The 27,561-nt window shown below is 36.7% G+C and overlaps 1 protein-coding gene across 1 annotated transcript in view; it reads left to right on the top strand.

Annotated features, from left to right (window-relative positions):
• The window catches only part of itgb5 (integrin, beta 5), a 33,457-nt gene that overhangs the window by 4,210 nt on the left and 1,686 nt on the right, over nt 1-27,561 (top strand). Inside the window, exons 6-12 of the mRNA XM_084422018.1 lie at nt 168-329; nt 1,156-1,251; nt 1,342-1,431; nt 3,809-3,943; nt 10,163-10,592; nt 24,285-24,507; nt 25,597-25,697. Coding sequence (XP_084278144.1) covers nt 168-329; nt 1,156-1,251; nt 1,342-1,431; nt 3,809-3,943; nt 10,163-10,592; nt 24,285-24,507; nt 25,597-25,697 — 1,237 coding nt within the window. The remainder of the gene's footprint in view (nt 1-167; nt 330-1,155; nt 1,252-1,341; nt 1,432-3,808; nt 3,944-10,162; nt 10,593-24,284; nt 24,508-25,596; nt 25,698-27,561) is intronic.

Below are 27,561 nucleotides of genomic sequence, written 5' to 3'. Positions count from 1 at the left end.
ATATAACTGAACTGATCCATCAACTATAAATAAAACTGTAAACTATATCTAACAACAACAAACTAATTGGAATAATTATTCAAATAAAAATCACTTAAATGAACATGGTATTGAGATACAAAAAGATACAGACTGGTATAAATGAAAGTTTGGTGTCATTGTGGCAGGAGAGGATTGGCTGGAGGAAAGAAGCCTATCATCTCCTGGTGTTTGCCACTGATGACGTCCCTCACTTGGCTTTGGACGGCAAGCTCGGTGGACTAGTGCATCCTCACGATGGACAGTGTCACCTGAACGACAAGAACGAGTACAGCGCTTCAACAAAGATGGTAAAGCTTTTACACCACAAAACTGTCATTTCATTTTAAATGGCTGAACCAAAAAATTTGAAGACTACATTTTTTGCTTTGGATAAATGAACTGCAGACTCTGAATGAGCTTGTTTTATTTAAACACACATTTTTTGCCCTTAACTTCCATCAGCTATAAATGCTTGATGATAACACATAATGATTGTCTGAAATGCAGGTCTGTGTTTGCTGAACAGCATAACAAAACCTTCAAAGGCATTGCAGATAATTCAGATTTAATGGGAAGCTTTTGTGCACTTATTGTTTCCTTCTCCTTTCACCATATGATGTCTCTTGAAAATTCGTAACTTGTTTTTTCTTTATGGCTTTGAACTGGATCAATTGTTATTCCCCATCTATGTCAAAGTGCAAGAACAGATGCGGTGCTCGTTTAGCAGTTTGGTCTCCATCCAAAGTAGCTGAATGTTTTGAGAGTGAGAGAGATCGCTCAGACAGAAGGAAAACAAACAAAAGCAGTGTGTGCCTTCTACCGCAAACTAGGATTGAATATTTACGCATCCATCTTGTTCTGTAAGGAAACGTTCCTCAAATGTGCTTAACACATCGATGATCGTTGGTTAAAGAGATTGAGTACAAACTCCCTGTATACTCAGGCAGTTTAGCAGAGAACGCCTGTCGCTGTATTCAGAGGAAATGGGTGGGAAGGATAACGGAAACCGTGGAGGGGAATCAGAAGAGCGATGACTTCCTTTTGCAAACTTCCTGACAGAAAGAGTGCTGCAGGGAGTGAGGGATTGCTTGAATGTATCTTACTGATATATGGACATGTGTCATCTCTCCACAGGACTACCCTTCACTCGCTCTACTTGGAGAGAAACTGGCTGAAAACAATATTTTCCTCATCTTTGCAGTGACCAAAAGACACTATGTTCTTTACAAGGTACCTCTCGTTCCTCGTAAGCTATATTGATTGATGTTGAGCTGTTTTTGTTTTGTGTTTAATGTGTTCTTAATGTATTTTTACCCATAGAATCTCACTGCGTTGATCCCTGGGACTACAGTGGAAATTTTGGACCAAGACTCCAAAAACATTATTCAGCTAATAGTGAACGCATACAATGTAAGTTTATAACACAATTTGACTCAATGACTCATTAAGACAGTCGCTGCTTCCAAAATCGCATTTGTCTGAGCAGGTACTACATTTGAATTTGAACTTACTTCGCAACAAAAAGTACTTTCTATATAGTATGAATGTGGGTAGTAAAAAAAACAACTCATAAATCCTCTCCCGTGGCCTCATGGGATAGTAAAGTGTCGACCAAATGCACACTTCAGAATCTCGCCGAGAGTTGTAGGTCATTCTGCGACTTTTCACCTACTGTTTTTCGAATACTATGCATTCGGACATACTACTCTGTTGTCGTACTGTTTTTCGCATACTATATTCTAGGAAAGTATTTGATTTTGGATGCAGCGAGTGACTTGCCGCCACCTACTGGTGGGTTTCCGCTGCACTCCACTTTGGAGTGCAAGTCTGTAAGGTAGGCAGAAGTGTGTTTTATTTATTCATTGTTTATTTCCTGTGGCAGTGAAGACTTGTTAATAGCTTGCAAAAATACCTCAATAGCCCTTTTTTAAAATGGCGCATTACAAATACATTCCTTGTTGCACTACAATTGTAAGTATCACTATTTTTTTTTATTTTCTGTCAAAAATTTACTGTATGCTCCATCTATTTAAACAAGCGTTTTTTAGGATTGTTTGTTATGCTTTGTGGCGTTGATGTGAGATATAATTCTTTCTTTATACTATTTATTCAGCACCTCCAACCTAAAAAAAATCACCCTGTGCCCCTGTATAGTCCTATTTGAAACACAGGTAGCTGGTGCACATAAAAGAAAATGTGCTCTTGGTGACCCCAAGACTGACCCCTTCATGCTTTTATTTCCTTTCAAGAGTGTAGAATGTGTATTAATAGGTTCAGGGTTGAAACTGTGATGTATAGTGACAGCCCATTATGAATGCACCGTTCATTTTCAGGCAATGTGGTCGACACACTTCAGAGTCAGGCAACTGTTTTATCAACACAACAGCATAGTAATAAATAACCATCACTCACCTAAAGTATTCTATGTAAATTGATTCCAGTTTAATTGGCAACCGAATTAATTCCCCCTGGTTTTCAGCTAATAAATTGTTCGAAATTGAATTGTATTAAGAACAGATGATGTTGTGGAGTGTTATTTAGAAAACCTTTGGTCTTTTGCTGTGTCTTCACTGTGTGATCACATGATTACATAAGATAAGGAATTTCCTGTTTTTGTCATTGCAGAACATTTGATGGGCTCGTCCAATGTGTTTGCTTTAGTTCACACAGTAAGCTTTGCAGTCTGATAGTTCTGGCTTGTGAAGATCTGATACTCTGTGTTTGTTGCTGCACTGGAAGATCGCTGCTGTGGTCCAAGAAATGTTATTTGGAATGTCCAAGAAATGTTGTCTTGAAAGATGTTATTTGGCTGAAGAGCTTGTTTCTTTTTCTTTTTCTGTAGCTATATATTGGAGGAAATTTTTACACTAGCATTTTTATATAACCTTAAATTAAACAAGATCATGTGAATAACATGAAAGACTACATATACCACAGTTCAAAAGTTTGGAGTCAGTACAATTAAAAAATATATACTTTTATTCCGTAAAGACTCATTAAATTGGTCAAATGAGGCTGTAAAGACATTTATACTGTTACAAAAGTATAACATGTTGAACTCTATGCATTAAAGAATCGTGAAAAAAGTATCATGGTTTCCACAAAAATATTGAGCAGCACAACCGCTTTCAACACTGATGATAATAATAAGAAATGTTTCTTAAGCAGCAAATCATCATACAAGAATGATTTCTGAAGGATCATGTGACACTGAAGACTGGAGTGATGATGCTGAAAATTCAGCTTTGTCTTCACAGGAATAAATTGTACTGAAACAGAAATCAGCTGTTTTAAACACATTTCACAATATTAAAGTTTTTACTGCATTTTACTGTAATAAATGCAGCCTTGCTGAGCATAAGAGACTTCTTTCAAAAACAAAATAAACATACTGACCCCAAACTTTTGAACAGTAGAGTAGATTCACTGGACACTGAGGGGAAAGAAAAATTAATCAGTTTTTAACTGAGGACAAACATCAAGTTAGGGTTTGACCCAGAGGATCCAATTCCTCATCTCTCCTGACTGTTAGTTTACACCTAAATATGCCAAAATACCAAAGTCTGTGATTATTGTTATGGGTATGATCTATTGTGTTGTTTTCAGTGATAGTATTTGATCCAAGAATATGATTGAAAGTTTGTGGTTTTACTTTTTAAAGCATTATAGAAACCAAATATATCATTCTGGAACATCTCCATTACCTTTCAAACTGTTACTAGTGAATGTTGGATTGCTTTGTTTTTTGGATCATTTGCTTGATTTTTGTTTTTGTTCTTTCATGTAGAACATCAGGTCGAAAGTTGAGCTGAGTGTGTGGGATCATCCTGAAGATCTCAGTCTGGCCTTCACCGCCACCTGCCAAGACGGCCAGCCCCTGACCGGCCTCCGCAAGTGTGCTGACCTCAAAATTGGTGACACTGTTAGTACTTTATATTTTATCAAATCATGCTTGTGCCTTTTACAAAAGGGTTTAAAATGGATCACAGTTGATCCTGTCTCTCAGTCTGCAACCTGAGTGTATGAGGTCTGTGGCAAGGAGCTCAGATCTTATTTATACCTCTTGGATGGAGCACAGGGTTCTGTATCCTGTATCCTGTTGCCTAATACTACTAAACTGATGGTAGTTGTACTCTTAAGGAGGATGTAGAGAAAGTGACCTAAAGGCTTAGACCTTTCAGTCTTCCTAAATGTTCAGATCATGTTGACACAGTGTGAATAAATATTTTTTTTTTTTTTCATTTGGCCTTTGTTGACCTCATATATAATGCCCTGGATATGAAAGCAACATATTTTCTTTCACTATCTTTAAGGAAGTGAAATACAGTGAAAGGGAAATACAGCAAAAGAGAGTTAATGGAAAGAATGTCAAATGTTTATTCTAGAGCATGACTTTTTTTTATTTATTTTTTATCTCAAATCTTAAATTTGGCCATATTAACACCAGAAGATCTAGTATTTGAGTCGGAAATAACTTTGAAAACTAAATGCATTGACAGGAAGGTTTCAAACACTCCCTAAGCACAGATTCTGGCCATTTACAGATAATTGTGGTTTTCAGCGGGTCATAGGAACATGGCTGAAATGCTATCACACACTTTCAGGCATATTGTTTAGCACTTCCTGTGTTATAGATGACATGTTGTTTGCTCAATGATAACATGCAGGATTTTAATAACATGCCGTGGTCCGCGCTCTCATGCCATTATGCAGTGCCAGGCGCAGCAGACTCGCTCTCTGTTTAGAGTGAAAAAGGTGAAATTGCTTAGAGAGTCCTTTCAGAGTGTCTTATGTTAACTAAATTTGACAGTATCATAGCACGCAGATTACCGAAGCAATCAAGACCACATGTTGTATCCAACAGTGCTTGTATAATTAACGTTTACTCTGAAAGAATGCTTTTTATTTTTCAGTGTTCACAAGGTGATGGTGTTTGTCATTGTTGGATCTCCCATACATTCTTAATTAGATGGACATTGTAAAACTTCTATAGCACTACTTGGTACATGTCACCATGCAGTGATCTGACCCTCCAGTTTCTCCTGTACCATTCCCATTCTGTCTAATTGAATGTTGAGAAGGAGTGTAAAAGGAATAGTGGAGGAGTAGAAGAGAACTGAATAACCACAATGAATGGAGCAACCCAATTTTCTCTGGCTGCTCCAATAGGCTGGGATCTTTTTGTCTCATCCACGAGGGAAATTTGTCACACCGTGCCCGAGTGCCAATCATGCCTTTAGAAAGGGGGGCACAACCCAAACAGAATCCCTTGTATCCCTCACAGTCCTCCACCGAACCCTCCGAGGAGTCGGATGTTGCATTTCAATGGGCTCGCACAATAGCGCTGAGCTCTTTTGGGCGAGGAGCTGTGGAAAAACACGGGCCTTAGATACAGAGGCGGTAGCCCAGATTCTAAAGTTAAGCTTAGATTCCTTTCACAGAAGTGGATTCAAGCCCCTAGAGACTACTAAAATGTCCCATACATAATACATTGATCTAATCCTATATTAAGCTGGATGGTGTCCCAGGAAACATCAGTTTACTTTAGGACAGACTTTGTTTGCCATGGATTTTTAAAGCTTTGCTCACTGTTGTGCAAATGCAAGAACACTATGGAATGTGGTGGGTGTTTTTGTACAGTCAGGAGCAGTGATGGCTCTTGATAGATAAATAAATATACATAAATGCTTATGCATATTAATTATATAATCCAAACACTTGATAAGAAAAGTAGTTGTAGTTATGTTTATTATTACACTAATATTAATAGTATAATAATAATAATAATATTAATATTATTAATAATAACAATAATAATAATAATAATAAAAGCCTTTTTTAAATACATTTTATATAGTAATAAGTAAGTGACACTGTATATCAAGCCGGTAATTATTATTATTATTATTATTATTATTATTATTTAAATACAATTATATTTTTTATTGATAGCTTTTACAATTTGCTTTTAATTTTATAGTTTTAGTTTTCATGAAATTTTTTGTTTAGTACATTGAAATGATGTGCTTTAGTAATTAAAAACAATAACTAATAATGACAATTTAGGTTCAATTAATTATATATATATATATATATATATATATATATATATATATATATATATATATATATATATATATATATATAAAATTGTTTTTTAGGTTTTTTTGGTAACACTTTACTTGAAGGGGTGTGCATAAGACTGACATGACACCGTCATAATCATGACATGACACGTTATGAATATGAAGGAGGTTTTATGCATGTTTATGACAACTGTCATTAAGTGTCATTCGCTCAATTATGACATTTTTAATGCAAATGTGACATTGTGTGAGATTTCTTTGTTATGGCAACTTGACATTACTAAGACAACACAACCTGTCATAAATATGTCATAAACATGACATAGCAGATTAATTATCAAACTTAAGAAACCACTTAGCTTTATGGGTTAACATTTCATTAAACTGTCATGTGGTTGGTTTTGACATTGGCTGTCATGAAGCCATTATAACATTTTAATGACAAATTAAATTTGTACCACTGTAGTTGAGGTCAAGAAAAACATTCATGACACAGTTATAATGGCCTCATGACAGCCAATGTCAAAACCAACCACCTAACAGTTTAATGAAATGTTAACCCATAAAGCTAAGTGGTTTCTTAAGTTTGATAATTAATCTGCTATGTCATGTTTATGACATATTTATGACAATTTATGTTGTCTTGGTAATGTCAAGTTGTCATGACAAAGACACTGACAGGTTATGATGTATTGGTTTATGTCAAGTTGTCATAACAAAGACATCTCAAACAATGTCATATTTGCATTAAAAATGTCATAATTGAGCGAATGACACTTAGACATTTGCCATAAACATGCATAAGACCTCCTTCATATTTATGACATCTGCCATGTCATGATTATGAAGGTGTCATGTCAGTCTTATGCACACCCCTTCAAGTAAAGTGTTACCGGTTTTAAGTTTTATAGCACAGTGAATGCTCCACGTCAAGTTATAGATTTTTTTATTTATTTATTTATTTATTTTATAGCACAGTGAATACTTCACGTCAAGTTATAGTTTTTTTTTTTTTTTTTTTTCTGGCATCCTCTCTTCATGTTATTATCTGCTGTTAGCAGTTTAGCATTCTTACTGCATGCTCAGACACAGAATGTCAGATTATGAAAACCATTAAACCTCCCATTCTGACTGATGCTTCAGTTTATTGACATCTATTCAGGACTTCTGCTGCTCTGGCTTTAGGGCTTTCACAAAGTACTTCTGCAAACACACGGATCAGTCTTGGATCAATCACTAAATGTAGAACATTGGCAGTGGTTTCCCAAGTCTTCGACTGGTATGCATTTATATTAGTATGCAGTATACAGTTTTGGCCATTGATGGCTCATTATATGTCCACTCTTCCTCTGCCCAACTACACAGATTTCATGGAGTTTTCCAATGCCGTCTGTCTTCATCTAACTGTTGCCATGTTCTCGTGACTCACATGTCTCCTTAATCCAATTCTGCAGTTCATTGCCTCATTGAGGAAAAAGTCTTCTTTTTGTGCCTTTGCCTGACCCCTAATTTTTCCTCTTTTTTTTTTTTTTTTTTGTGATGCCTTTCAGCGTGGTCTTTAAGGAGCACGTTAATGCTGGATAATATGTGATAAAATATTGCTATGTTTGATGTAATGTTAAAATGCCGTTGATTTTTCAACAGTTAATATTACTTGCGCAATTTTTTTTATATAGACTACCATTCAGAAGTTGGGGTCAGTAAGAATTAAAAAAAAAATAATAATTTAATACTTTTATTCATCAAGGGTACATTAACTTGACCAAAAGTGGTGGTAAATAAAATGTACAATGCTACAGAATATTTTAATCTTATCTTACAAAATATTTTTATTATAAATGATGTTCTTTTGAACTTTCTATTCATCACAAATCTTCTTTCAACATCATGTGACACTGAGGACTGGAGTAATGATGCTGAAAATTCAGCTTTACAGGAATAAATTACATTTTAAAATCTACTAAAATTGAAAAGTTATTTTTAATTGTTATAAAATTTCACAATGTTACATTATTTTCATTGTGATTTTGATCAAATAAATGCAGAATCTGTGAGCATAAGAGACTTTACAAAAACATTTAAAAAGTCTTTCTGGACCCAAACCTTTGATACTCTTATGTATAAATTATTTATACAATTGGATTACTGCAAATTAAGACAAGCTTGCAGATGTAAATTGAGCAAACAACAACAAAATAAAAACCAACAATCAAATAATGATGGACAGGTCCAAAACATTAGCAATTATTCATCATTACAATAACAGTTGGTATGCCAGTAGCCTACAAGAACCTTTTCCACATGAATAGTTCAACAGTAAAAAAAAAAGTACACTGGTACAAAAACAGACATTTTCTTGCTTGCCTCCCATTTGTCAGGTTTTCGCTAATTATTATTATTTTTTTATTTTTATTTTTTTTTTACACTAAAATGTGTTGGTTTTACTTTTTGATTGTCCCTTTAACACATTCTGTTGACTATAACACTCTAAGTAACGTTGCACCTATGTCTAATAACTCTCAGAGTACTAGTAGACTGGTTAGAATAAGTTGACATGTAGTTGCAAAGTTGTAGTCAGTAAGAATGTCTCAGTCTGTTGGAGGACCATCACAATAAAGAGTTAGCAGATATTCTACTAATATTCTAATGAAAGTTAGTTGACATGTAGTTGCAAAGTTACTTCTAGTCAACAGAATGTTCAAAAGGGACTATTAAAAGTTACTTCGCTGTAGAGAAACCAGTGCTATCAAATTTACAACAACCCCTTTTCCATTAAAATATCTTTGACAGCCTTAGCCCTTCATTGTGATTAAGGGTACATGTGAGCCTCTAGTCTACCTCCATCAGCATGACCCTCTGTGCCCCAGTGTTCGGCTCTGAGCTTTGAGCTCTCGGGTCTGGAGGGCTCACTGATCTGAAATGCTACTTCAAAGCATTCAGACTCAGCATGTTGGGCTTGTCCTCTCCCCTGGGCGGTTCTGAATCAAAGGCCAGCCAGACTACATGTTTTTAAAGGTGTCGGGTTCTCTGCTCCTGAGGATCCACACATGAAGTTTTCTCACTTCTGGGAAAATATTTTTTTTTTGCACTGCATGTTGCATAATTCCAGTGCAATTGTATGAAACTTAAACCACATCTCAAGTGGAATACTAAAACTGAGAAATGAGTTTCATCTCACCATCTTACCAGAAACTGACTGATTGTAGATCAAGTCTTGGATAGTCTGGATGAAACATCTTCTTGACTTCCTTCCTCTGGGTGGTCATCATCAGGGTGGAGTCTGTCTTTTCTCTGGTCTGATGGCCTAGCATTAATCTGACAGCTATGATCTACATCAGTTACTGATCCCTCTTATCTTCAGCGATAAGGTCATACATGCCACTAAAAAGAGACCTCCCCTTCCTTGAGTTTAACTTTTTCTTTGGTCATCCCAAAATGAATGTGTTTGTTTTTTGGGGTTTTTTTGGGGGGGGGGGTTTATGGGTTTTTAGTTAAGCGCCTTAAAAAATAGTCTGTGGTGAACACAAGTTCCCAAAAATTTCTTATTTTATTATACCATATAAAATAAATCACTTGTGAATTTTTTATTATTATTTTACAAGTGGCTAAATGGGACTACAGAGGCTCTCTGGGACATGACATTATTTAAATGTCATCACACCAAGCACATAAGCTCATCAACTCGCTGTTTATCCACTCATTAAAGCCTTGTTGTGTTTATACTCATGCTGTTCTAACTCGAACTAAATATTGAAGGAGTTGTCAGAAGCTTAGTGATTGTGTAGTTCGTTTATTTCAACCTCAGCTTTTTACTTCTAGTCATTGTCTTTAGGCCTCAACATTCATTGTTCTTTTGTGTAGATTATCTTGATGAACAAAACATGTAAGAATCAAACTTTAGTTGGTCACAGAGCTTATTTTCTGCAATAATCCAAAAGTCAAGGGAACCAGGGTGATGCTAACTTCCAGGTTGCCCTACAAAATTGTCATCCCTGTCATTTTTTTTGTGTATTTTGTCTTAAATACAAGAAAATGAGTTGTCTGTTTTCTTGCAGGTCTCCTTCAACATAACTGTAGACGCTCGAGGATGTCCTCCGAGAGGCACCAAGAAGAGTTTCACCATCAGGCCTGTTGGTTTTAAAGACCGCCTGAAGGTCTCTGTGGACTACCGGTGTGATTGCAGCTGCACGTATCACACAGATCCCAACAGTAGCCGCTGCAACTCCGCCGGCACCTACAGCTGTGGGATGTGCCGTTGTGAGCCCGGCTACCTGGGTGCCCGCTGCGAGTGCCAGGAGGGTGAGGTCGACTACCAGCACCTCAGTGCCTGCCGTGAGGCCGAGGGCAAGCAGGTGTGCAGCGGCCGCGGAGAATGCAGCTGTAACCAGTGCCTTTGCTACGAGTCCGAGTTTGGCAAAATCTACGGCACCTTCTGCGAGTGTGATGACTTTTCCTGTGCCCGACACAAGGGCACGCTGTGTTCAGGTAAGATGAATTGAATCGCTTTTTTGGTCGTCACAATGTATTTTCAAATAAATCTTTGCGCCTTAGTTCCACAATACAGTTCAACCTGCACCTTGCAAAGTGCATTGAGTTTTCAGTACAAGTTATGTCCATATCCTAGTTTTTCAGCATTGTCTCAAGGCATTTGCCCATTTGGCTTGCCCATGGGCCTCTTTAGGATGCCATGGGGGGTGTAGCCATCATTTCAGAAGTGAGCAGGACAAAAAAAGTCAAGTGTGATACCAGTTTATTCTAACCTTTGTCTAATTGAATTAGAATTTACGTTTTATTAAAAGTTGGCATCATTTCTATGCCCATGGGATGCCTGGTTTATTTTTTTTATCAATTCTTTGCCAGAGAGCAGTGCCCCATCTCTGTCTCTCTCTGCACACGACGCATCTCTGCCATGTCACAGTGAGAGCTTTGTAGCAGGCTGCATTTGTTTATCCATGCACACAATGGCTGGTCTATAGTAATGAAGCTCTACGTTTTTCTTATGTCAGCAGGAACTGCCGGCCCAGCACAAAATGGATATTTGTTGAGCCTCTGTAGCAATAATGTCATCGGTAGAATCGAGAATATGTCCCATTCCTGCTATCTCAGCCATGGAAAACTCTTCTCGTCCGCTGTAATGAGTTCTGAATGAGTCTGAGTAATTATGCGCTCTCATACCGCTTTGCCATGGTGAATTAACTGGGACAATTCTTGTAAACTCACTAATAATGGCTGTGGGAAAAGGCAACCGTTGATGAGAGTTCTCTGTAGGTTTCGTTCACGTGTTAAATGGCCCATAAACATACTTTGTGGTGTTTTGATTTGGCCATGCTCCGGTGAGAGCAGCTTGTTTTACAGAGTGTGATTTGCGAGACTTTTTGGATATAATATCAAATTAGTTTTGGCATCGATGAGTCAGGTGACCTGAGACAGGTTTCTCAAACAGGCGGGCCAGTAAGATGAACATACTCCTCCAGGGTAGGGTTTCCCAAACGGTGGGATCTGCAGGGTGGTTGTTAAAAATCAAATAATTAAGTCATAAAAAATGTAAAATTAAAGTAAATATGGGCTGCACAATTCATCTAAATAAATTTGAACTTGAGATATGGCTTAGTCTGATTATCACATCAAAAAAGGCTGTTATTATTATTATTATTATTATAATTTTTTTCTGATGCACTGCATGTTTCTGGGTGAAGTGTAGCACTGTGTTCATTAACACATGAGCAGCTCATGATCCAGTGTTTTCAGTGTCTCAGAATGCCTCAGTTTTGCAGTAAATGCTGTTCCACATGAACTTCACATCTGCATGTCACTGCTAATGTGTCAGGATCAATTTATCACATTTGTCAATTTTTTTTTTGTGGACAAACATGGTTTCAGCATTTTACTAGATTTGTAATGAGCATCGTTAACTAAACAGAATTAACACTACAGTTAACCAAAATAAGAGCTCTAGTTTTTAATATTTAAATAGAAAAATTTGAGATGCATTAATATTGTAACAAGTAGTGTAAAAGAAAATTACTGTAATTAGTAAATATTCTTTCTTTTTTTTTTTAAGTCCTATTGCTGTCGTCGTCGTTTTGGATTACCCAAATTGATAGGTTATTAGGGTGTAGTGTATTTTATTTTTGTGAGCCTTTTTTTTTTTTTTTTTTGATGTGTAAAGAGCTCGTTTTTTTAAATTAACTCAAAGATTAATCAGTCAGTGAGTGTTTATGATACCTGTGGTTAGGAGCTTCTTCCTGTGCCACATTAGTACTGGATCACTGGGCTTGGTGAGCATGTTGTGACTGCTAAAGGGTGATTGGCTGACAGCTTCTTATTACAGCTGGGCAAGAATAAACTGTTTTTGTAAAGATGTTTTGTAACCCTTTGTAGACGCACATTCAATATATAGGTATATATAATAGCGGCTACTTTTCAAGATTACTTTAAAGATATTTTTAAATCCATTTAAAGGTAAACATGACTTTAAAATGAACATAAGCACTCTTATTATTGGTCTCTTAAGCATAGTCCTTTGTTCATACACCTGGAGTAAACAAAGTATTGTTTTTCTTTAACCACACTCTTTGATGGAAGTGCTATTGAAATGGTTTACTCAGCTGTTATCTTAATTGCATATCACATACCGCACCCTGTTCTTACCTAAAACAGCATTTTGTTATTAGTAGTTGCAGAAAATAAAGCCATAAGAAGATGCAGAGGTCACCCTGGATCATTGAATCATGATGTCGTATTCTGTAATATTGTATCAGCTTTCCCTATTTATATGATATATGAAGCCATGGAAAGACTAATGCAGAGTCAGCCGGTCATTATGGCAAAAACAATCCTTCACTGGGTAAAGACAACCAACGCAAAAGTGATGCATAAAACACAGCTACATCCGGTCAATTATAGTTTTACTATGCAGAATGTTGTGATCAGAAATGGAGCTGTGTAATAACATAGAAAACCTGAATTTCATATAAAGTTTATGTACATTTTGCTCTAAATCTATTCAGTTTTGTCTATTGCGGATCAGCATGGCCTTGCTGTCGTGCTGATAGCAGCCTGAAGGGCTCCCACAGACAGACAGCACTGCGCTGATAAGACATCTGTGTGTCCTTTGTTGCGTTTGAATGATGAGTTTGTGGTCTGCTGTCATAATGAAAGACTTTTGATTCTGCTGAACTGTTATGATTGAACGGATTTAGTGTGATGGCTGCTAGAAGTGCACAAGGTTTTTTTTTTTTTTTTCCTATTTTTACTTTTAAGTTCACATGCCTCATGCCAGTCAAACTGTTTACCATATTAAAACGTATTATTGTACATATGTTTTGAATCTCTGCACAATAGCTTTGAGTGTTTAGAAGCGTGAGCATGACAGTATGTTAAAACTATTGAGCCCGTAGTAAACCTTTCCTTTGTAGTGCTGTTCTATACATCTGCTGCTGATTTAAATTTCTTATTTACACAGAGAGACAGAAATAGTAACTAAATGCACCAGACATATAAATGTGCCCTTTTTTTTCTTTACATTTTCAGCATTGTTGTGTGGACTTAGTCAATTATCATTTTAAATGTGAGCATGTGTGTGTTTGTTTTAAAGGTTTCAGAAGGTGAGAGAACTCAAAAACTTGAGGCAACCAGTTTCAGGATTTTTTTTTTTAGTTTAATTAAAGGGATACTCCACTTTTTTTGGAAATAGGCTCATTTTACAACTCCCCCAGAGTTAAACAGTTGAGTTTTACCGTTTTCAAATCCATTCAGCCGATCTCCGGGTCTGGCGGTACCACTTTTAGCATAGCTTAGCATAGATCATTGAATCGGACAAGACCATTAGCATCTCTCTCAAAAAAATGACCAAAGAGTTTCGATATAACGTAATATGACGCAGCGCCTGAAAATAGTCCCCAGCTCAGTAACTTGCAACGTAACCGGGACTAAGTTTGTCTAACCTATCAGATCTATTTTCAGGCGCTGCGTCATATCATTAAACCTGCTGCACTCATGGTACGGCAGCAAAGTTTCTTGATTATTACGCAGGAATGAGAGTATAGTTCTTTTCATTTTCCGTCGGTCTTAGTACACGATGTAACTACAGAAGAGCCAAGTTTTAAATAGGAAAAGTATCTAAACTCTTTGGTCATTTTTTTGAGAGAGATGCTAATGGCCCTGTCCGATTCAATGATCTATGTTAAGCTATGCTAAGCTATGCTACAAGTGGTACCGCCAGACCCGGAGATCGGCTGAATGGATTCGAAAACGGTAAAACTCAACTGTTTAACTCTGGGGGAGTTGTAAAATGAGCCTATTTCCAAAAAAAGTGGAGTATCCCTTTAACTTAATTAAAGTGTCTTTGCTTTCATCGAACGCAATATAGGCTACTAAGTTCTATGAACTTGCATTTTTTTAGTGTGTAGATCCATGTTAAATTAGCTTGCACTTTAAATTAATATGAGCATTGATATTAATTGTGATGTATAACTTTCTTACACCATGTCTACACCAGACGCTGGTGGCACGACGCAACGCCACAAAAGCGAATAGAACCCATTATAATCAGTGATGCTGTCTACAATGAATGTGGCGCGAGCCGCGTGACACAACAAATTCCCAACCGTAAACTGATGCCCCATTCTAGTTATGATGTGGTACTCCAAGCGCTCGCGCTACTTCTGATACGAAAGACAAATGGATTTGCATTTTTGGATTTGTCGCGTCCAGTCTGGAGAGCTTCTAGCTGTTGCGGCGTGACTCAACAACTGTCACGTCAGGTAGTAGTCTAACATCTGTATCAGTTTGTTGAGCAAACTGAAAATAATAGCTTTAAGAATATATACCATAGAGGACACTAATCACTCTAATGGTGACTTGAATCAACAGAACTTTTACAACAAAATATAATCGAAAACACTACATGGAGCATACATAAATTAATGTAATGTAAGAGAGAATAAACAACATCATAAAATATATTAAAACAGAAAACCGTTATTATAAATTATATTTGTTTTACTGTATTTTTGATCAAGAAAAATGCAGCCTTTGTGAGCATTAGAGACTTCATTCAAAAGCATTAAAGTCTTACTGACCCAAAGCTTTTGAATTGCAGTGTGTATAGACAGCGTTTCATTAAAAACATGTATCGTCTTAACCCGAGAAAAACATGTGCATCTCGTGCACTTGACCTCAAGCAGTATACAATTATACATGGGCTTTCAAACAATTGTCACTAACTTGTAATAACATCTCAGGAGTGATGTTTGTTATTGTGGTCATATGTTGTTTTTCTCAAAGACATTTGCAGATCCGAGAAATATGTTAGACACCTAGTTGTTTTTGAAGCTGTTTTTGAAGATACTTTCAGATGTTAACTTGTATTAGCTTTAGCATGGAGCAGATGAGACCTTGTATGTTGAATACCAAACATATGCTGTAATTTGGACATAACGTGGTTCCATTTAACTTTTGGCGAACAGAACATTATCCACCAACTCCTCTTTTTAACTGTACACAGAACATTGACGTCTGTTTGAGTTTCTTTTTCCACACCCCTGCATCCTCTCTTAACTCAGTAAATGACATCAGCACATGGCAACACACTGACCTTAGATGCAAACAAACAGACAAGAGCTTCACTGCTTTACTGTCATCATAAATGCAGGAAAATCTGGCATTCTTTGGTTGACATGTTTGGATATAAACACTTATCTGTTTTGTCATGTTGTGTCCTGTGGGACACTTTATCAGAGCAATGTGGTCACGTGTTGAACAATAGAGCTGCAAGAACCATAAGCAAAATTGGACTTTGGAATAGAGGTCAATGCTCACTTTGTAGTCCATTGACTGCGATGAGAGACCATTTGCTAGCAGAACTCCTTTGTGAAATACATGTTTTTGATGTGGTAGCAAGATGCATTTCCATTTCTGTGGGGATGAGTCCTTGAGTTTGAAGTATCTTTCATGGGTAATATTATTAATGGAAATGCACATTTTTGTATGATGAAAATGATGTATTTAGATCCCCCCTCTGTTGAACTCAATAGACTCCTCTACTTGCAGTTTACCAAACAATGGAATTTGTTGGACTTTGACTCAATCCCTCAGATGTGCTTACTCTCTGAAAACCATCCCCAAATGCACTAGCAAAATGAAAAGCTCAGTTGAACAAACCCAGTCCGGATGGAAACTGGATCATCTAGATTCTAGAAGCCTCGAGGACCTGGCTTAGCATGCTAAACAAATAAAGCATCTCCCATGGATCCTGCTTCGCTTCTGCCATACTTTAAATGCCAAGCCTTTACACAGAACATTTCAAAAGAATAGAATTTCAAAAGCTACTAGTTATAGTTGGTTTTCAGTTATTCGTCCTTTGAAATATCACGCTGTATGAATGGATGTTGCATGTGCATTCAGGCCCAAATCTTAGTTACTTGGTATTTTATTAGAAAGTAGGATGTAAGAATGAAAATTGGTAAAAAAACACACAAAAAAAACCTTGCCCTTTGGGGCAGATAGGAGTTTGAGCTGTCAAACAGAAGGTTTTATTGATTCATGAAGATGTTTTCTGCATGTCACTGCATGGTTTGTGCGGTGGTTCATATTTGAGTGACGCTAACCTGATGCTTTTGGTGAAAGTATTTTGATACATTCCCTGAAGATGTGTTTTTGACCTGACAGTCAAATGCATACAGTGAGTCAAAGTCTGAGACCACCAGTGAAAATTAATCAATTAGATCATACTATATTAATTATATTATATTATTATAAAAAAGTAGTGACCCAGATTTAAATGTATAACATTCTGATTTGAAGTGTATATGAAATACAGTGAGTGAATGCACAATATTTGTCAGTACGTAAATATTCGTATGATTTAGTCTTTCAAATGTTGTAATAGTCCATGCTTTTGTTTTTAGTTTGCAGTCAGAACAGAGCAGATTGAAGTCTTGCAGTGTCATCAGTTAGTGCTAAAAAATAAATCTCATCTGTCACTTTATGTGTTGTCTCAAGCATTGGTAAAACACACCCAAACTTATTCATCTTGGTCTTTTGATGGTTTTCAAATCTGACTTTAAGTGACCACATTGCTACAATGGGATTACTACGCCTTTTAATTGGCCTGCTCTGGGCAACAAATTGTAACAGGATAATGATTTTTCCATGTGAGGTACCATTTGGGAAAAGTTGACTAGTCTGTTGTTATAGACCAGTACACACAGTAGCCTGACATATTACCGACATCCTAACAACAATAAGGCATTTTACGGCATTGAAGTATTTATTAATTGTTGGCACGAAAATTGCTTCGCTGTTTTAAATGCGTTTAACCTCCTCTGGAAAGATATCCGATCCAATTTTGGAATGCAAGGGCATGGGTAAGATTCGTGATGAGTCAAAGTCTGCCTATCCTTGTGGACACAAACGCTGTCTCTGCAGATAGTCGGCTTTGTGACTAGAAACACTGGACTGTCTTTCTACCTTTGGTTTTAAATACAGGGGATTAGTCAGGTATTTTTATTTAGACAAGCTACAGAACTGTTATGCATTTCTCATTTAAACCTGTTTATAGATGTGTGTTTTTTAAGAGATTAAGTTCTCTTTTTTTTTTTGTGGCTTATTGCCCTTGTACTTCCCACACTTGTGCTTTACATCAGCAGAAACATGTAGTTCATTTAACAGTATTTAGTGTGAAACCTTACACCATACCAAACCAGCAGTGAAGCATGCACAGAAACATTAGCTTGTTCCTGAGTAGAAAACGTATGTACCGCAGGCCCGAATTATAGTGATCCGTTCATGTTTTTAAAAGCATTATACATTACTTTGTGCATTGTTGTCCCCAGCCTACCTGTTTATTTAAAAGGCGTCAGAAGACTGTGTAGCAGCAGAAAACTGTATTTATCCTGTATGCCTGCTCTGTAATTGTTATTGTCACTGGAGCATGAGATGTTACCCTCCAGTCACATGAGACAAAACTTCTGACTGCGCTAATTATCTTAAATATAATTTCTCTGCTCTGCACCAGAGTTCAGATGTGCTCATTAAGTGGAGAAACATGTGAGAGTTATTTCCCGATTATTTTTAACTTATTTTATTCTCTTTGGAATACAATGAGGTTCCCTGGTTACTAAGGAATCTTGTAAAGAGAACAGACACCACATGTTAGGCATCTATAGACCTTCTGTTTTTCCTGCCAAAACTTTGTCACCACTCGAGAGGCACAACTACAAGAGGCAGCTTGCCGTGTCTTGGCCTACATTACATTGCACATCTTTCTTTTTAGACAGATGAGTTTAATTTTGTTTAGCTAAACAAGTAAAGTCAGACAGATTAACATGGATTTTGTGTGCGGTTGACAAAAGAAACAGCACATGCAGAAATAAGGCATGGAAATAATTGAAAAACATTAGCAAGGGTCAGTTATCTTGGTTTTGGCAGGTTCCATATAAGCCCATTATTCACACACAAGAAGAATCTGTGGCTTTGTTCACAATGAAACCAGTTCAGATGTTTCTGATCCTTAGTACTGACTGCTGTACTGTCACTTTGTAAGTTGTGAAAGAAAATTAATACTTTTATTCAGCAAGGATGCATTAAATTGGTCAAAGGTGACAGTACAGACTATTATAATGTTACTAAATATTTGTATTTCAAATCAGTGCTTTGAGTATAAGAGATTTTAAAATCGAAAATGAGATCGAGTAAGGACCTAGAGGAAAACTGGTCAATTGGTGCATGAAACAACTGATGGAAACAGTGTTGTGTTTATGGGTTTAACACACTTTATTAGATCAGTGCTTGATCAGAGGCCTGTAAAAACCGGATGACTCCTATTAAAGACCATGGCATCCTTGTGTTGTCTACAGATGTATAATGTTGTGTCTCTGTGGTCAATGTCACGCATATACTCGAACTCCTCAGAGAGGTCATGGAAGTCTTTAAACACTGCATCACAAAACTTGGGTCAGTATAAGTATAATTTTGTTTTTAAATTCTCCTTTACCCTTTGTCATTTACAACAGCTCCTTTTGGCTCTATAATGAGCAGTTTTTTAAAGCTTTTCCTTCAAAATGATTTTGTCTTGAATTTTCCACTGAAAATATGGAGTTGAGTTACTCACATCATGAAATGATTTCTTCCGTTTCAACAGCACTTGTTTGTTTCTTCTTTCGTAGGGAAGGAAGAATGACCACTGAGTCTGTGGTGACACGTTTTTGTAAGTCGTTGAGTAGCCTGCTTGTTGTTTGATCAGCATTTCTGAAAACGGCTCACTCTCGCAGCTCCAGACGGGGAAGTGAGATGCCCCTGGAGCAGAAGTGTGTTCTGCTGGGTGGAACTGGAACGTGGCATAGGTTGCACACCCTGTGCTCTCACTGCACTCCAGTGATTACAGGGCTTTCGGAGTGTTTTTTCCAGATCCAAAGGACGATCTATTTTAAGTTGCCACCAGAAGAAAGACAGACAAGCCACAAACCATGACCATATAAAACCATATTTTTATAACTCTGATCTGAAGTCAGGCGGCAAGTTCTTTCACTCCCGCTAACTACATTATGCTCACAAAAAAGAAGCGTAGCATTAGGTTTTGTGGTTGAATTGTATGTTTTGGTAACTTAAATGGTTTTCAACAAACTTGTATAAATCAAGTGTGAAGTACAGCATGTAAAGATTTTAGTGGTAGTAGTTGTAGTTATGCCATTAGTATAGTACTATTGGTTAGTAGAGGAACTCCTCTGCATTTTCTTAAGTCACTGGCCATTGGCAGGTATGGGAAAAAGTTAGTTTTAGGCCCTGCTACAATGCATTAAATGTATTAAATAACATTAAATTGTTCTTAATGTACTTAATGACTGCAGCCTAGACTGGAAGATTGTGCATTTTTCAGCAAAACATTTGGCTTTCTGTGTAGTAGTAGCAACTCGCTTTCTGTGTAGTAGTAGCAACTCGCTTAATTTGGTCCTAATTTGTAAGTCGCTTTGGACAAAAGCGTCTGCAAAATGTAAATGTAGTAGTTTTTTACTGCCCACATTCTCATATTGACATCAAACTTTCATAGTCTTCTCTATATAATTGTATCTCCTTCTGGTGTTGGCAAACACAGTTCATTGACTCTCCTCTTTAAACTGAGAGATGTGTGATGATACACTAGAATAGCTCAAGAATCTCATTTTAAATGATTTAAATAGAGTGAAATGAAGCGTGCAGCTAAACTGTTATAATATAAAGAGGAATGTTGCTTCAGCAGCTGGATGTACACTTCCTGTGGGACTACAGAGGCTAAAGGGGTCTTTATCACAGGAAGGACAGGTCAGGGTCAGCATATCAGTCGACCAATAGCAATACAGTGATGACAAATGGTTTCTGCCGGTCCAGAATGTAGCTTGTTTAAATAACATATTTGATACTGAACGGATTTAAATGTTTAAGTTATTCAAGGAAGCAAAAAATATATTGTTGAAAAGTAGAGGTCCTACATTTAAATGTTACAAATGGTTTAAATTTTAGACACGGTGAATGACAAAAATCCATTTTCCACCTTCATTTATTTTTTATGCTTTTAGTTAATGATGATAACACTGGTAAAATGATGTTTGTACAAGAAACTAGAACAAGCATACACTCAAGCATGCAGACAGGAAATATTTAGACTGGTCACTTCCAGCCTTTGGAAGTATTTTGCATTGGGAAGCTCAGCGTTATTTTTTTTCTACATTTTGTTTGCTTTTCCTTTCCACTTCGGTTTGGTGTATGAGCATGCTATCAATACGTTTCATGGCTTATTCATTAAAATTAATGATGATTACAAGCCTACACATTTTCTTTCAAAAATGCCTATCAAGTTAATCTCAATCTATTTCATGTTTTAGTAATTTAAAGGCAGGAAAAAGGACATTTTCATCGCATAAGGATGGCTGTGCCCTTCACAAAGACTTCACAGCAATAGAGCTCACACTATTCAAACACTGGATTTTACAAGCACAGACTCTGTTGACTGTGAAACTTTGCACCCTTAAATAAACTTGATACTTGAGGTCAACGGTAATTGACATATTTCAGTGCTTGCGTGGCTTTGGACTCACTCATGTGTGAATTTGTCGAGTTTAACTGTGGATGCGGTAGAAATGGGCTGAGGTTCATTCCCTGAGGCTTTCAAACATGGATCTGCCTTTCTGGCATGGCAACAGCACATTTATTCAGTGACCTAAATAAAAGACTGGATTCGGGAATGCTGGGAGAGCAGGTCTGCATCGATTCTCTAGCATGTGTTATATTGCTAACACTTTACAATAAGGTTCATTAGTTAACATTAGTTAACTACCTTAGTTAACATTAACTAAGAATGAACAATACTTCCACAGCATTTATTAATCTTAGTTAATATTCATTTCAACATTTACTAATACATTATTAAAATCAAAGGTTGTATTTGTTAACATTACTGTAAACTAACATGAACAAACAATGAACAGCTGTATTTTTATTAGCTAACATTAACAAAGATCAACTAATATAGTAACAAATCTGTTGCTCATTGTTAGTTCATGTTAGTTACATGAATACATATTATTTGTGTTAAGATTATGACTTGATATTCTAGCTCAGTGCGTAAAATATGTGCGACTCTTAGTTCTGAATGTCTGTGGCAAAAAAGGGAAGCCTGTGAATGCTGTTATTTTGTCACACACACCTTTAGAAAGCAGGTGTGGAGAACACGCCACAACACGTCTTTGTTCATGCCAGATTCGTTCAGAGTGTCATTCATTCAGTAAAGGTGTACTCTGTGCTTACTGTCTCTAACAGAATACACCCCAAGGTGTGGTGTATTACATTGAACTATCAGGACTTTTTTTTTCTTCCTTATATTACTCCCATAACCCTAACAGACTTGGACTATTACTTTATTAAAGGTCTTTGTTAGAAAGACGGATTTTAATGGACGTTTTTTGTTCTATAAAAAATAAATGGCCAACCGCTTAAGTTTAATAAGGTGTGTTGTATCTCTCAGGAAAACTTTGTGTTTGTCAGAAGAATTCAGTGGTTGCACATTCCTGGATTGTTTTAGTTCTGCTGTGGTACCACAATGAAACATTTATTGTGTGGGAGCTGACCAGCATGACCTCGATGGTCCGTTTTTGTGTGTGTGTGTGTGTGTGTGTGTGTATCAAACACATCATCCCTCACTATACATATGTTTTTCACATATGTAGAGTCAAATCTGATCATTCCTAAGAGTGTCATGTAACTTCATACTTTTCTCACGAGATTAGTTTCAGACAGCATCTCCCACGGTAGTCCATGTTTCTTATCAGGAGCAGGTGTGAGGATGTGCTGTATCTTTAAAGGGATACTTCACCCAAAACTTTCCCCATATTTAGACAACCGTTTAAAAGTTTGAGATCGTAAAATTAAAAAAATAATAATAAAAAAATGAAAAGAGTCTAAGCTCATCAAGGCTGCGTTTATTTGATCAAAAATACAGTAAAACAGTACAGTTGTAAATTTTAATTACAAAATAATTAGTCATTTTAAATAAAATAATAATAAAATCATTTTAATGTTTTAAAATGTAATTAAGCTAAATGTTTCTTCAGTGTCACATGATCCTTCAGAAATCATTCTAATATGCTGATTTGGTGCTCAAGAAACATTTCTTATCAATGTTGAAAACCATTATAAATGGTTATAAACAGTTATACAAAGAAGACAATTAATATCTTAAAGGACAAGTTCAGTATTTTACACTTAAAGCCCTGGTTTCAGATCGTTTCTGATGAAATACAACGGTTAAGATTGAAATTTGGACACATGCTGCTGGCCCGAGAATTTTCGGTTTCTGTGGTAGGAACCCCCCCACCTCCACAATGGCTGCATAGGTGCACTGGGACAATCCTTCCTAAAACGCATTAAACTTTCGTTTACAAAGACGTGAAACTCACCGAGTGGTCAGGGGTGTTCACTGATATGCTCACACAAAAATCGCTGCAAAAGATGCTACCACAGAAAACCGAAAATTCTCGGGCCAGCAGCATGTGTCCAAATTTCAATCTCAACCGGTCTATTTCATCAGAAACGATCTGAAAACAGGGCTTTAAGTGTAAAATACCGAACTTGTCCTTTAAACATTTTGACCCCAAACTTTTGAATAGTATTCCAAACCATATGCTGTTCATTTTTCTTGGAAAACAAAATTTTTGCAGAACTGTGAAGCAGCTCTTGCCATTCGACAGTATAGAATATTACGTATTTCACTAATTTTATGATGTTTGCTTGACACCCTCTGGTCACTGTGAACTGCATGAAGGTCCTTGTTCTACAGAAAATGTCTACTTTCTACAGAAAAAAAAATCTATTAATGCAACAACATGAGTATAAGTAAATAGTGGCAGAACTTTCATTTATGGGTAAACAATGACTTTCAATGCAGATCTTCTCATCTTTCCTGCAAGTTAATATGCCCAGCACAATGTGGAGACCTCTTTGGATTGCACAAGCACAAAACTGCAACTATGGAGTATGGGTGCTACATTTTTCCAGCGTTTTCCTGTTCTTGTGCAATCATTGCTTTGAGGCTGCAGCGGCAGCTGATGCCACACCAAGTGTTCGCCACTGCTTTCAATCTGTTCACAGCTGTGTTGCCATGAAAGCGTGTGTTGTTTTTACATCCTTTTCACAGTAAGACCCTTCACGTTTTTGTACGCTACTATATCATAATAAAAACTTTCATTCAGGTCATTCACACAGCGACTAGTTTAGCACATTGGCTTCAACACACAAAAAGTTTTGCTCACGCTCAGTGATGGAGACACACGCCAAGAATCCTTGGAGTTGGAATGAGGATATCTGCATGTAATCAGTGCACTGGAATGTGCTCGGCCGTGGACAAAGAGACTTCAGAGAATGTGGGAGAAGTAGACAGCGGTCATCTTTGTGCCATGACAGAGAAATGTGGAACGCTTGTGTTTCCATTAATGTCAGTAAATGATGGTTCTATGCAAACTCTCAATGTGTATATTTGTGTATACGGTATTATACGATTCTGAGAGGTCTTTGTGTTTGGACCTCTTGTCCACGCCAGTGAGTTAACCACATTTGTTAGTGCAGGATTTTTGCACATATGATTTTTGACTGAATGTCACAAATTATATAAAGTTTATTCTGAGCCTATCTTTCCCTGTTTTCCAGGTCACGGGGAATGCCACTGCGGTGAGTGTAAATGCCATGCTGGTTATATTGGAGACAACTGTAATTGCTCTACAGAGACGGCTTCCTGTGTGTCAGACGACGGGAAGATCTGTAGTGGGCGGGGCAGCTGTGTGTGTGGGCGGTGCCAGTGCGCTGAGCCAGGGGCGTTTGGGGACACGTGCGAAAAATGTCCCACCTGTCCAGATGCCTGTGGAACAAAGAGGTATGTGACTGAGGATGCTCAAACTAACTTAAAGCTAATTTATAGGTATTTTCAGTTTCTAATGATTCTAATGTAATGCTGTCTTTAAAAGTTTACACGTCATTGTTCAAAAACATTTTTTACTGCATATTGCAACCAATAGCATACTGTCTGTTTCATCCTTCTGTTTCTTTAAATTGGTCCCTTTCTGTTTCAAAAATGTAATTTGAGACATACTAGTCGCATTCCAGTGAAGGATTGCAGTACTTTGATAGTATTTACACTATCAGTCAAAAGCTTGGGGTCAGTTATCATATTATTTTTTTAAAGAAATTGAATACTTTTATTCAGTAAGGATGCATTAAATTGGTCAAAGGTGACAAAGATATAATGTTAAAAAAAGATTATAACGTAACTGCTGTTCTTATGAGCTTTCTATTCATTAAAGAATTCTGAAAAGATTTAGGCTACCAGTTTCCACAAAAATAATAAGCAGAACAACTGTTTTCAGCATTGACTATAATAAATGTTATAATAAACCTGGAATTTCACCTTTGCCATTAGAGTATCACATTACGTTTTAAATATATTAAAATAAAAAACAGTTTTTTTTTTATTGTTATAGTATTTCACAATATTACTGTTTTTACTGTATTTTCTGTACATTTTACAGACTCCAAACTTTCAAATGTATGTAACACCAAGATAAGCATGATGGTTCTGATATATATCAAAATTAATCTGTACTATAATCAAGTTACATTGAAAAGCACTTATGACCCACTTTGTCCTTCATAAATCACGAGTTCTTACTTCAAACATATTTTTTTCACTAGTCCCATGTTAACATGTATAATGTTTAAATATTGTGATTATACTGTCAGAACAGTGTGTTTTACCGTTTTAATGTTTTTAAATTCTGTGGCATTAGGAAGCATTTTTTAACTGCTTACATTAACACATGTTCTCTGTTAGATTGATCAAAGCTGACTGACAGGGTCTGAGATGTCTTTCCTTCATCATTGACTTTTGTTTAGACTCAAGCCTGTCAAACTTTTTAGTTTTGTGTTAGTTATGGTTTGAATGATCTTTCTAAATGTTTCTCCTCAGGGAATGCATCGAGTGTCGTCTTTTTAACACAGGGAGACTGGCCGACAACCAGACCTGTCAGCGCATGTGCAAGGATGAGATCATGACCGTCGAAACCCTCAGTGAGTGCACACTCAGAAACACTTGACATTGAATGATGTTTGAGGGTTCGGCTAGTGTTTTGGGGCGGCTTCTCTGTCATTGTATCTCTCCACCCTGCACAGATGTTTTCTTCTGAGAAAAACTGACTGAAGAAAATGCATATGTGGATTTGGTGGAGTGTTTAAGCTAAATAACAACATATTTTTTTAATTATTTCTTTATTTTTCACTCATCATTGCCATACTAAACTTTACCCAGTTATCAAAACATGTTATTTAAAGCTTGTGCATGTGAGGAAGGAATTTTAATGTTTGTCATTTTCATACTAGGTAAGTGAATAAAATGTCTTAGCAGGATTTCACAAACCACAATCATTTTTGTTATACTGGTTGAAACTCTTCACATCCTGATAGCAATCAAAAATAAAAGTGATCTAAATATGAAAATATTTACATATATCTTCTGTGGAAGTCTCCGAACCAAAACAATTTTCATCCAATCATTGCATTTGGTCCGAATGCAATGATACGTGTGCGTTTATATGTTCTGAAGGAGGCGTGGCTTTGGAGAGCGCTGTGAAGGGAGGGTCTCATGCTTCGCCTCTCTGCAATTGCCTACCCCACCTTCAGTGGTTTAATATGGCATCTTATTCAAAGATGAAACACTTTTGAGCATAAGGGTTCATTTACTTTTACTGTGAAACAAAAAAAAACATGACAACTGATAGCTTGTAAGTTACGTTGTTTATTTTATTATTTATTTTTTAGTCTTCACCATTTTTTGCGTGGGATAATCAAAGGGGGTAGCTGGGATAATGAGATTGGAAAATTCGATCAACATGCACACTAACTGCCAGCCAATGTCATCAACACACTGGTTACTTAACTTACATTTTCCTTAACCTCAGTCAGAGAGAGAACTTGAATCCAGCTGAAATCTTGAAGGAGCTCAGTTCACAGATCTGTCTGTTTTCCCTCTCATCAGGACACACTGTTGGTCGAGCACCACAGTTTGTGCTTCCAGGTCATGAATGTGTTACTCGCAGCAGGGTGATCATGGTTTGTGGTGTATCATGGCCAGCTCTGTTTATGTTATTATCTGGAGAATGTGAGTCTGGACGTCTGTGCAGCACTCACTGTTCTGTGTCCCACTGAGAAAGCCTGTGTTTACTGCTCTTCCTCGCAACCCTGCCATTAATTCAAACCACTAATATGTAAAATGCACAAACTACTAAAGAATAGCACTTTGGAAAATGAATAAAATGTTTAGCTTTGTCATATGTGGATCTTTTTATTTTATTTCGATTTTTATATTATGTTTTTTTGTTTTATTTATTTATAATTATGAATGTTTTATTAGAGTTCGAAAGCTATTAATAAAGTTTATGAGAACTTCTCCAGGGTTTTATTACAGGAGGTATTTTTACATGGTTCGAGGAATGCATGAATGAATGTTTATTGTTGAGCAATATGATGCTGGACTCATTCTCTGAGATATTGCAGTGAAAAATTCAGGATGCTTGTGAACTCTTTAAGGCCTTTCCATGTCACCCCTAATTGTAAAAGAAGGCATTATAGATTTGATGTTTCACAACATTTCTCTGTCGTTTGAGTCAGCTGACTTCCTTAATGGACTCCACATGTGCATACCGGAAACTTCCAGCTCTTTTAGAGAGAGGCTCTGTAGTTAAATGACTGTAAGGAAGGGAGAGACTTCCTATTATTTTTTTTATTTTATTTTTTGTAGTGGATTTTAATTATGATAACATTTAAACATTTAATCTGGGTCCTTGTTGAGGAATGCATGGTCTGGTCCAAAAATAATTTCAGCATGTCAAGATTATGCTATTGTCTCGACATGTACTGCTTTATCGGTTTGTTTCCT

This window comes from Rutilus rutilus, assembly GCF_951802725.1.
Source record: "Rutilus rutilus genome assembly, chromosome: 10".
NCBI lineage: Eukaryota > Metazoa > Chordata > Actinopteri > Cypriniformes > Leuciscidae > Rutilus > Rutilus rutilus.
This window is presented reverse-complemented; position numbering and strand designations above follow the sequence as displayed.